At 34.1% G+C, this 13,144-nt stretch overlaps 1 protein-coding gene across 3 annotated transcripts in view; it reads right to left on the bottom strand.

Annotated features, from left to right (window-relative positions):
- Window positions 1-13,144, bottom strand: part of LOC143063636 (PAN2-PAN3 deadenylation complex catalytic subunit PAN2-like) — a 295,154-nt gene that overhangs the window by 213,203 nt on the left and 68,807 nt on the right. For all 3 annotated transcript variants that reach the window (XM_076235882.1, XM_076235883.1, XM_076235885.1), the window contains one exon: window positions 206-324. In XM_076235882.1, coding sequence (XP_076091997.1) covers window positions 206-324 — 119 coding nt within the window. The remainder of the gene's footprint in view (window positions 1-205; window positions 325-13,144) is intronic.

The following is a 13,144-nucleotide window of genomic DNA, read 5'->3' as shown; positions in this document are numbered from 1 at the left end:
GAGTGCGAAAACTAAAAGTATTCGGACGACGACGACGCAGACGTCGACGCCAACGTGATAGCAATATACGACCAAAAAACTTGTTTAAGTAGCACCCCTGACTGGTGAAGGGTTCTGATATGTGACTTGTGTCTACTTCTCTTCTCCCTATGACTTTTCACTGTTTGTCTGTCAAATTTCAGTTTATGCACAACAGTGTACTTACCTTGCTGAGAAACCGCAGGTAACTAATAAATTTCCTTGTAGATCAAAGTCTGACAGAGTTCCATTATGAGCATCAAGAACATGTTCTGCTCTTAAGGTTGCAGGATCATACAAACGTACCTAAAAACACAAGGGACATATATCGTACCATTTAAGTTCACAATCAAATATGATCATTGGAACAGTAAAGTTACCACCATTCTTCATGACAGCTGCTATATACATCTTCAACCATAATATGTCATTCTTTGTAACAAGATCAAGATTGCATCCAACATACATAAACTTGACAAGTACTCTTTAATAAAAATATACATATAGCAATGGAATTAAAGGAAAAACAAAGGATTAGATAAATGGCTTCCTCTCTGATTTAACAAAGTGTATTGACATATGCCAGATGGACATGTATACCTTACAATCCTTCCTTACACCAATTATACTAGACCTATTGCTTATAGTATCCGAGATATGGAACTTAACCACCAAAACTTAACCTTGTTCTCGGATCCATGAAATAAGGTCGAGATCAAGTGAAAACTGTTTGCCAGGCATGAGGATCTTGCAAGGTATGCACATACCAAATATAGTTCTCCTGTCACTCATATAAGAGAGAAATTAACATTACAAAAAACATCTCAACATTTTATTGAACCATTAAAATGAGGTCAAGGACAATGGACATGTGACATAGGGAACTTTGTCACATAAGGCATCTATATACAAAGTATAAAGCATCCAGGTCTTCCACCTTCTAAAATATAAAGCTTTTAAGAAGTTACCTAACACTGCTGCTGGATCACTATCCCTATGTCAAGCTTTCTAAGACAAAAGTTGCAGGCTCAACAAAAACCCAAGATTATGCCAGGAAAACTTGACATGTTTTGATTGGTTTAAGTTTTTCATACAAATGTCATCTAGCCAATCAGAACACATATAACATAATATGTATCATCTGGGTTCCATTTGAAGAAATTTTCTTTTTAATTTCTAAAATCTGAATAAAATGCTTCGCTGAGCACAGACTGATACGACCGCAGAGGCTGAACAGTTGTGGAAAATTTGGACACAATATTCAAGTTTGATACAGTCTGAATTTGGATTGTGATAAAAATTTTGACATAATATAGGTTTCTGACACAAAAAAAATATCATGTTTATCATGGTCTTACAAATCTATTGGGCATTACTGTGCAATTAAAGATTTCTTCTTGAAACTTTTCAAAAATTTGAAATTTGAAAATTTTTGAAAAAAAACCTTTAAACCCCTTAAAAAAAATTGGAAACACCCAAGCTTTTAATTCCTAAACAGATGAACCCAAACCTTTTACTTGAGGTACTTGAGGTATTTGAGGTATTAAATATTGTGGTTCAATTTCAGAGCAATTGAAATACTTATACATAATTTATTATCCTGAAAGTAGAAAAATGCTTGTTTTGGGGCCCTTAATTTGTAAACCAATGGGACCATCATCCCAAAAATCAATTCCAATCTTCCTTGTGGTATTAAACCTTCGACGACATCATACCAGTATACATTCCCAAACAAAATTTTGCGGTCATATAAAAATTGTAACCCCCAAACAATTCTTATTTACCCTACCCCCTTGTCCAATTTGTTTTCCCCTCCACTTTCCCTTCTTCCAAAAATAATCTCAATTCAAATTTCAAATGAAGTTTGCAACAATAACTACTCATTTAATAGTCCAGTCGATCTAGCAAAATTTGACCCTAACCTGAAAGTAATTGCAACAGAAGATTTTTAAGTTTTAATCTTTAGCATTACATTTGTATACCCAAAATTTACACAGAAAAAAGTCCCATAAAATCTTACTTGAGGAAGACTAAAAAAAATCACCATTTAAAATTTCTACGGAGATTTACATTGAAAAGGGAGATAACTCTTGCAAAAAAAGCAGAAATATCAATAAAAGTTGATACAAAATTATAACTTTACCGCTTCTATGCATTAGAATGTATTGATTCTCGATTTTTTAGCGGTCTTTAGAGTATAACAAACAACTCTAAAGGTGTTTTCATATCTTTCATCAAGCTATAATCTAGATTTCCTAATTCATTAGTTGACCATTTATTGAATTTTTCAACATGTCAAGGTAAAGAACCTCAAATTTAATAAAAATAAGTATTCTTCTTTTTTGTGGTTTAAAGTTTCTTTAAACAAGTAAGATGCTGAAAAAATAAAATATACAGATATAAACAATACCAAATTTTCACATTATTTTTTCAAAATGGTCACATAGCTTCAAATCTGTAATTTCTTTAACGAAAAATGCACAAAAAAAATAAAACTACCCATAACACTTCGGTTTTGTACATTTCATGAACAGAAGATTATGTAATTTAGAACCAGGTGCTCTGCAGGGCGCAGCTTTATACGACCACAGAGGTCGAACCCTGAACAGTTGGGGCAAGTATGGACAAAACATTCAAGCGTGAAACAGCTCTGAATTTGGATTGTGATTGTGATCAAATTTTTGACATTACATGGGTTCTTTATGCTGTTGAATATTAATCCTCTCAAAAAAATGTTTGAAGAAATTTTCTTTTTATTTATGAAATCTGAAATGAGAAAAATTTAACCCCCCCCCCCCCCCCCCATTTTTTTTTTCACATCCCTGTTTCCCTTTTTCCAAAACTGATATCAATTCAAATTTCTAATGGAGTTTGCAACAATAACTTCTCTTTTAAATTCATCATAAAATATTAAAATGGAAAATAAAGTGCTTGTTATCACTGAATGGTAAAGATTGGTTGGTAGTAAAAGTGAATATACATTGTTTATTGTATAAAACAATAAAAAAAATTCATCAGCAAAATTTTATATTGGCAAATTTCCAATGAAGTTATTTACATAAAGTTATTGGCAAATAAAAATAGAAAATGACATCATAGTCATGTCTGGCAAATGTCCAACATACATTATCTAAAAACATTTTAGATAAGATAAGGAAAAAAAGCTTCATCAGCAACATTTTATATTGGCAAATTTCCAATGAAGTTATTTACATAAAGTTATTGGCAAATAAAAATAGAAAATGACATCATAGTCATGTCTGGCAAATTTCCAACATATATTATCAACTACTATTCTATACAAAGAAAGATAACTCCAATTGAAAATAAATTGCTATTGCACAATATTGTGCAATTAGATATTTCTTGCTATTGTGCAATACTGTGCAATTCAAAATTTCTTGCTATTGCACAATACTTGATATGGAATCCTGATTTGGACCAACTTGAAAACTGGGCCCATAATCATGTTTAGATAAAGCATATCAAATAAGCCCAAGAATTAAATTTTTGATAAAATCAAACTTAGTTTAATTTTGGACCCTTTGGACCTTAATGTAGACCAATTTGAAAACTGGACCAAAAATTAAGAATCTACATACACAGTTAGATTTGGCATATCAAAGAACCCATTTATTCAATTTTTGATGAAATCAAACAAAGTTTAATTTTGGACCCCCATTTGGACCAACTTGAAAACTAGGCCAATAATTAAAAATCTAAGTACATTTCTAAATTCAGCATATCAAAGAACCCCAAGGATTCAATTTTTGTTAAAATCAAACTAAGTTTAATTTTGGACCCTTTGGACCTTAATGTAGACCAATTTGAAAACGGGACCAAAAATTAAGAATCTACATACATAGTTAGATTCGGCATATCAAAGAACCCCAATTATTCAATTTTTGATGAAATTACACAAAGTTCAATTTTGGACCCTTTGGGCCCCTTATTCCTAAACTGTTGGGACCAAAACTCCCAAAATCAAATCCAACCTTCCTTTTATGGTCATAAACCTTGTGTTTAAATTTCATAGATTTCTATTTACTTATACTAAAGTTATGGTGCAAAAAAAATAAAACTACCCATAACACTTCGGTTTTGTACATTTCATGAACAGAAGATTATGTAATTTAGAACCAGGTGCTCTGCAGGGCGCAGCTTTATACGACCGCAGAGGTCGAACCCTGAACAGTTGGGGCAAGTATGGACAAAACATTCAAGCGTGAAACAGCTCTGAATATGGATTGTGATTGTGATCAAATTTTTGACATTACATGGGTTCTTTATGCTGTTGAATATTAATCCTCTCAAAAAAATGTTTGAAGAAATTTTCTTTTTATTTATGAAATCTGAAATGAGAAAAATTTAACCCCCACCCCCCATTTTTTTTTTCACATCCCCGTTTCCCTTTTTCCAAAACTGATATCAATTCAAATTTCTAATGGAGTTTGCAACAATAACTTCTCTTTTAAATTCATCATAAAATATTAAAATGGAAAATAAAGTGCTTGTTATCACTGAATGGTAAAGATTGGTTGGTAGTAAAAGTGAATATACATTGTTTATTGTATAAAACAATAAAAAAAACTTCATCAGCAAAATTTTATATTGGCAAATTTCCAATGAAGTTATTTACATAAAGTTATTGGCAAATAAAAATAGAAAATGACATCATAGTCATGTCTGGCAAATGTCCAACATACATTATCTAAAAACATTTTAGATAAGATAAGGAAAAAAAGCTTCATCAGCAACATTTTATATTGGCAAATTTCCAATGAAGTTATTTACATAAAGTTATTGGCAAATAAAAATAGAAAATGACATCATAGTCATGTCTGGCAAATTTCCAACATATATTATCAACTACTATTCTATACAAAGAAAGATAACTCCAATTGAAAATAAATTGCTATTGCACAATATTGTGCAATTAGATATTTCTTGCTATTGTGCAATACTGTGCAATTCAAAATTTCTTGCTATTGCACAATACTTGATATGGAATCCTGATTTGGACCAACTTGAAAACTGGGCCCATAATCATGTTTAGATAAAGCATATCAAATAAGCCCAAGAATTAAATTTTTGATAAAATCAAACTTAGTTTAATTTTGGACCCTTTGGACCTTAATGTAGACCAATTTGAAAACTGGACCAAAATTTAAGAATCTACATACACAGTTAGATTTGGCATATCAAAGAACCCATTTATTCAATTTTTGATGAAATCAAACAAAGTTTAATTTTGGACCCCCATTTGGACCAACTTGAAAACTAGGCCAATAATTAAAAATCTAAGTACATTTTTAAATTCAGCATATCAAAGAACCCCAAGGATTCAATTTTTGTTAAAATCAAACTAAGTTTAATTTTGGACTTTTTGGACCTTCATGTAGACCAATTTGAAAACGGGACCAAAAATTAAGAATCTACATACATAGTTAGATTCGGCATATCAAAGAACCCCAATTATTCAATTTTTGATGAAATCACACAAAGTTCAATTTTGGACCCTTTGGGCCCCTTATTCCTAAACTGTTAAGACCAACACTCCCAAATCAAACCCAACCTTCCTTTTATGGTCATAAACCTTGTGTTTAAATTTCATAGATTTCTATTTACTTATACTAAAGTTATGGTGCAAAAACCAAAAATAATGCTTATTTGGGCCCCTTTTTGGCCCTTAATTCATAAACTGTTGTGACCTCAACTCCAAAAATCAATCCCAACCTTCCTTTTGTGGTCATAAACCTTGTGTTAAAATTTCATTGATTTCTATTTACTTATACTAAAGTTATTGTGCGAAAACCAAGAGTAATGCTTATTTGGGCCCTTTTTTGGCCCTTAATTCCTAAACTGTTGGAACCAAAACTCCCAAAATCAATCCCAACCTTCCTTTTGTGGTCATAAACCTTGTGTCAAAATTTCATAGATTTCTATTTACTTAAACTAAAGTTATAGTGCGAAAACCAAGAAAATGTTTATTTGGGCCCTTTTTTGACCCTTAATTTCTAAACTGTTGGAACCAAAACTCCCAAAATCAATCCCAACCTTCCTTTTGTGGTCATAAACCTTGTGTTAAAATTTCATTGATTTCTATTCACTTTTACTAAAGTTAGAGTGCAAAAACTAAAAGTATTCGGACAACGACGACGACAACGACGCAGACGACGACGCCAACGTGATAGCAATATACGACCAAAAAATTAAAATTTTTGCGGTCGTATAAAAATGCTTGTTTTTGGCCCCTTCATGGTCCTTAATTCATAGACTGTTTGCCCTATAACCCTGAAAATAAATCCCAACCTTCTACTTATGGTTTTAAACATTATTGTGGTGCAATTTCAGAGCAATTCAAATATTAAACTAGATAAATACTTGGGCCCCTAATTCCTAAACCTTTGGGACCATAACCCCCAAAATCAATCCCAACCTTGCTTTTGTGGTATTGAACCTACTCATAAAATTTCAAAGAGATCCATTCCAGTAAACTAAAGTTATTGTGCGTAAACGCAATGTGTCTTCTGACAATGATGCAGAAGACAAGGGACAAGGACGACGCAGACGACCTCATACCATTATATAATCCAAACAAGAATGTGTCCTCAGTACACGAATGCCCCACTCGCACTATAATTTTCTATGTTCAGTGGACCGTGAAATTGGGGTAAACCCTCTAATTTGGCATTAAAATTAAAAAGATCATATCATAGGGAACATGTATACTAAGTTTGAAGTCGATTGGACTTCAACTTCATCAAAAACTACCTTGACCAAAAACTTTAACCTGGAGCGGGACAGACGGACGAACGGACAGACGGACGAACGGACGAACGGACGCACAGACCAGAAAACATAATGCCCCTCTACTATCGTAGGTGGGGCATAAAAAAACATTTGCAGTCGTATAACCAGGTGCTCGCAGGCTGCAGCTTTATACGACCGCAGATGTTAAACCCTAAACAATTGGGGCAAGTATGGACACAACATTCAAGCTTGATACAGCTCTGAATTTGGATTGTGATAAAATTTTTGACATAATATCAGTTTCTGACACAATACAAATGTCAAGATCTTAGGCCAAACAAGAATGTGTCCCCAGTACAGGAATACCCCACTCGCACTATCATTTTCTATGTTCAGTGGACCGTGAAATTGGGGTAAACCCTCTAATTTGGCATTAAAATTAAAAAGATCATATCATAGGGAACATGTATACTAAGTTTGAAGTCGATTGGACTTCAACTTCATCAAAAACTACCTTGACCAAAAACTTTAACCTGAAGCGGGACAGATAGACGAATGGACACACAGACCAGAAAACATAATGCCCCTCTACTATCATAGGTGGGGCATAAAAATAAAAAAATGTCAGTTTACGGTTACCTGATCGACCCTATTTTGAGCGCCGACCCTAAGCCATTTTATTTCCGTAGTAAAGTGAAAAATAAACTGAACTCGTGTTAAAACTGAAGATAGTGTTGCCTGATACATCCCAATGTTCCTAATCATGAATATGATAGCTGTTTTAAGTAAATTCACGATGTAATAAACATTTTGCTGCCATTTTTTTCCAATCAATAACAAAGGGAAATAATCCAATCATTAAAATTATGGGTAAACTTGGCCCATGATCAACTCAGACCACGACAAGACGAAACCGCACACTCAAAATCATGTCACAAAAAAAGAAAATGAAATAATTAAACTGTCAATTGTTCTTGAACAATTGAGAGGTCTTTCCTTTTTCAATGTAAAATACATGTTCCAACAGACGTAGAATGTATTGAAAAGGTCAAGGTCAACCTTAAAAAGCTCGAAAACACACTAAAAATCCTTTAAATAAGGTTAAAAACACTAAATTCGCTATCTGGGACATGACCTTGACCTTTGACCTTTTGACCTTTGTCAAGGTCATCGGTCCCCAATGCCATTACTGAAGACCCCAAGGGTCTAGGACCTTTGGTTATATAGTAAAAGCTGATTTTGTCTTTTCAAAAACCTAAAACAGGGGTTATGCCCCTTATAGAAAGGTCAAATCTCTTTGATCAAAATGTAACAAAGTTGCGCCATAATGACCCAAACATTTTCCACCATTTAAAACTTCTGTAAGTATAATGGTTTCTGAGATTATCCCATAACAAGCTGTTAGGTCAGAGGTCAAGGTCAACATACAAATTTGACCTTGAGATATTTTTTAAAGATACATGAAATGATGATGATTGGTGAAGATCCTATGTGTCTACGACTTACGGTTTCTGAGTTTTGGTGGCCAACCGACACCGGTTAATTTTCATAGGGGCATAACCCTACCAATGAGTCGTTGAATCTTTTCGATCCAAATGTAACGAAGAACCGGGGTCTGGTCCTGAACAAATTTCACCCTTCATTTTTTTTCTACCTATTACGGTTACGGTGTTGGAACGATAACAAGGTTTTTGGGTTTCGGAGGGATTACTCAGAACCGACAAAATATTTCGACTCACAGGGTGAGTTCCGGATAGGTATTCATGACACCAATACAAAGTGTGAACATGAAAGCGACATGGTTTACGGTTACGGAGGGAAATTTTGTCAAAGTTTGGCGGAACAAGAAGAATAATAATTAAACTGTCAATTGTTCTTGAACAATTGAGAGGTCTTTCCTTTTGTAATGTAAAATACATGTTCCAATAGATGTAGAATCTATTGAAAAGGTCAAGATCAACCGTACAAAGCTTGAAAACACACTTAAAATCCATTATATGAGGTTAAAAACACTAAATTCGCTATCTGGGACATGACCTTGACCTTTGACCTTTTGACCTTTGTCAAGGTCATTAGTCCCAAATGTCATTGCAAAAGACCCCATGGGTCTAGGACCTTTGGTTATATAGTAAAAGCTGATTTTGTCTTTTCAGAAACCTAAAACAGGGGTTATGCCCCTTATTAAAAGGTCAAATCTCTTTGGTCAAAATGTAACAAAGTTGCGCCGTAATGACCCAAACATTTTCCACTATTTAAAACTTCTGTAAGTATAATGGTTTCTGAGATTATCCCATAACAAGGTGTTAGGTCAAAGGTCAAGGTCAACATACAAATTTGACCTTGAGGTATTTTTCAAAGATACATGAATTGATGATGATTGGTGAAGATCCTAGGTGTCTACGACTTACGGTTTCTGAGTTTTGGTGGTCAACCGACACAGGTTAATTTTCATAAGGGCATAACCCTACCAATGAGTCGTTGAATCTTTTCGATCCAAATGTAACGAAGAACCGGGGTCTGGTCCTGAACAAATTTCACCCTTTGTTTTTTTTCTACCTATTACGGTTACGGTGTTGGAACGATAACAAGGTTTTTGGGTTTCGGAGGGATAACTCCGAACCGACAAAATATTTCGACTAACAGGGTGAGTTCCAGATAGGTATTCATGACACCGATACAAAGTATCAACATGAAAGCGACACGTCTTACGGTTAACGCGGCTAAATTTGTCAAAGTTTGGCGGAAAAAGAATAATAATAATTAAACTGTCAATTGTTCTTGAACAATTGAGGTCTTTCCTTTTGTAATGTAAAATACATGTTCAAACAGACGTAAAATGTATTGAAAAGGTCAAAGTCAACCTTAAAAAGCTCGAAAAAACACTAAAAATCCTTTAAATAAGGTTAAAAACACTAAATTCGCTATCTGGGACATGACCTTGACCTTTGACCTTTTGACCTTTGTCAAGGTCATGAGTCCCCAATGCCATTACTGAAAACCCCAAGGGTCTAGGACCTTTGGTTATATAGTAAAACCTGATTTTGTCTTTTCAGAAACCTAAAACAGGGGTTATGCCCCTTAAAAAAAGGTCAAATCTTTTTAGTCAAAATGTAACAAAGTTGCGCCATAATGACCCAAACATTTTCCACTATTTAAAACTTCTGTAAGTATAATCGTTCCTGAGATTATCCCATAACAAGGTGTTAGGTCAAAGGTCAAGGTCAAGATACAAATATGGCCTTGAGGTATTTTACAAAGATACATGAATTGATGATGATTGGTGAAGATCCTAGGTGTCTACGACTTACGGTTTCTGAGTTTTGGTGGTCCACCGACACCGGTTAATTTTCAAAGGGGCATAACCCTACCAATGAGTCGTTGAATCTTTTCGAATCAAATGTAACGAAGAACCGGGGTCTGGTCCTGAACAAATTTCACCCTTCGTTTTTTTTCTATCTATTACGGTTACGGTGTTGGAACGATAACAAGGTTTTTTGGTTTCGGAGGGATTACTCCGAACCGACAAAATATTTCGACTAACAGGGTGAGTTCCGGATAGGTATTCATGACACCGATACAAAGTGAGAACATGAAAGCGACACGTCTTACGGTTTAGGCTGCTAACTTCGTCAAAGTTTGGCGGAAAAAGAATAATAATAATTAAAATGTCAATTGTTCTTGAACAATTGAGAGGTCTTTCCTTTTGTAATGTAAAATACATGTTCCAATAGACGTCGAATGTACTGAAAAGCTTTAAAATACACTGAAAATCCTTTAAATTAGGTCAAAAATACATTATTCGCTATATAGGACATGACCTTGACCTTTGACCTTGTGACCTTTGTCAAGGTTATTAGTCCCCAATGTCATTGTAAAAGACCCCATGGGTCTAGGACTTTTTGTTCAAGAGTTTAGGCTAATTTTACCTTTTCAGAAACAGTTAACGGGGGTTATGCCCCTTAAGAATATGTCAAATACTTTCGGTCAAAATGTAAAAAAGATGTGCCTCAGTCACCTAAACATTTTTCACTGTTTACTATTTCTGTAAGTACAATCGTTTTTGAGATATCGACTAAAAAGTGGTAAGGTCAAAGTTCAAGGTCAACCTTAAAAAGCTTTAAAACACACTGAAAATGTTTAAAACACACTGAAAATCCTTTAAATTAGGTCAAAAACACATAATTCGCTATATAGGACATGACCTTGACCTTTAACCTTTTGACCTTTGTCAAGGCCATTAGTCCCCAATGTCATTGCTGAAGACCCCATAGGTCTAGGACCTTTGGTTATATAGTAAAAGCTGATTTTGTCTTTTCAGAAACCTAAATCAGGGGTTATGCCCCTTACAGAAAGGTCAAACCTCTTTGGTCAAAATGTAACAAAGTTGCGCCTAAATAACCCAAACATTTTCCACTATTCAAAACTTCTGTAAGTATAATGGTTTCTGAGATTATCCCATAACAAGGTGTTAGGTCAAAGGTCAAGGTCAACATACACATTTGACCTTGAGGTATTTTTCAAAGTCACATGAATTGATGATGAATGGTGAAGATCCTAGGTGTCTACGACTTACGGTTTCTGAGTTTTGGTGGCCAACCGACACCGGTTAATTTTCATAGGGGCATAACCCTACCAATGAGTCGTTGAATCTTTTCGATCCAAATGTAACGAAGAACCGGGGTCTGGTCCTGAACAAATTTCACCCTTTGTTTTTTTTCTACCTATTACGGTTATGGTGTTGGAACGATAACAAGGTTTTTGGGTTTCGGAGGGATTACTCCGAACCGACAAAATATTTCGACTCACAGGGTGAGTTCCAGATAGGTATTCATGACACCTATACAAAGTGTGAATATGAAAGCGACATGTCTTACGGTTAACGCGGCTAAATTTGTCAAAGTTTGACGGAAGAATAATAATAATAATAATAATAATAATAATAATAAACAAAAGAAATACAGTAAGGTCTTTCCCTTTTGTAAAAGGAAAGACCTTAATAAACAGAAGAAATACAGTAAGGTCTTTCCTTATAGAAAAAGGAAAGACCTTAATAATAATAATAATAAACAGAAGAAATACAGTAAGGTCTTTCCCTTTTGTAAAAGGAAAGACCTTAATAAACAAAAGAAATACAGTAAGGTCTTTCCCTTTTGTAAAAGGAAAGACCTTAATAATCAGAAGAAATACAGTAAGGTCTTTCCCTTTAGTAAAAGGAAAGACCTTAATAAAATAAAATGAAAATACCGACCTACCTTCCTTATTTTTTTAAAGCATGTAACCTTAGAATTTTTTTTTTTGGCCTTACAAATCTATTGCACAATATAGTGAAATTAAAAATTTGGAAAAAAAATATTGAAAACTACTACCACCCCCCTTTTTTTTCTTCAATTAATCCAAAACCTGACATTTCTTTATACATAACTTACAAGAAGTGTAAGGAAGGAAAATCTGAACATACCCAACATTGTATGTTTAAAAATTTAGATTACCTCCCTTACGCTGCTTTTAAATTGTCTTAATTGTCCATTGACCAGAAAAAACTAGTTTTTCCACTTTTTTGCCCCTTATTCCAAAACATTTTGAGCCATAACCCCCAAAATTGACCCTCCCCTACAGAAAAAAAAGTTGAGGGCCAGTTGATGGCCATGTGGCGGACAGTTGAGGGCTAGCTGTTTTAAGCAAAATAGTTGAGGGCTAGGTGTGGAGCATCTTAGCTCAACTCAAACCTGGCCAAGCACTGTATGTTGGATAGATGTCGCTCAACTGGCCCTCAACTGAAGCTGGCCATTAAGTTGAGCAATTGATCTTTGGTTTTCATATACTAAGTTGAGGAAAAGTTGAGCATTCAGACTTTGAAATTTTTGCAGTTGAGGAAAAGTTGAGCATTCAGACTTTGAAAGTTTTGAAGTTGAGGAAAAGTTAAGCGTTCAGGCTTTGATTTTTTTTTTATAGTTGAGCAAAAGTTGAGCAATTAGAAATATGACCTGGTGATATAAATGTTATGTGTCATCTGTTTTATCTGTCTTTAGTGCAAATGGACAGGAAGTATTATTATAAATGTACACAAAGTTTGAGGCAAAATTAAGGAAAGCACATGTTTTTATTATACATTTTTCTGTATTTTAACTTAAATAAATCTTTTACATAAAGATAAAAAACAAACAGTATTTCTTTTATTATAAGATATATCAAATATTTAAGATTTAGGTAATTAAGTTATTATTAGGGGCATATCTTAAAGTGATCACACTGTCACAATACCCAAAAGAACCTCAAACATTTAAAATTTGAACTGGGTTTGAGCATGCACATAGTAAGCAAAGATGTCTTCTAGCTATCATGAATAAAATATGAATTTTACAATGAATGTAGA

The sequence above is a fragment of the Mytilus galloprovincialis genome, chromosome 2 (assembly GCF_965363235.1).
Source record: "Mytilus galloprovincialis chromosome 2, xbMytGall1.hap1.1, whole genome shotgun sequence".
Classification (NCBI taxonomy): Eukaryota; Metazoa; Mollusca; class Bivalvia; order Mytilida; family Mytilidae; genus Mytilus; species Mytilus galloprovincialis.
The sequence above is the reverse complement of the archived record's forward strand: the minus strand, read 5'-3'. Positions and strand labels throughout refer to the sequence as shown.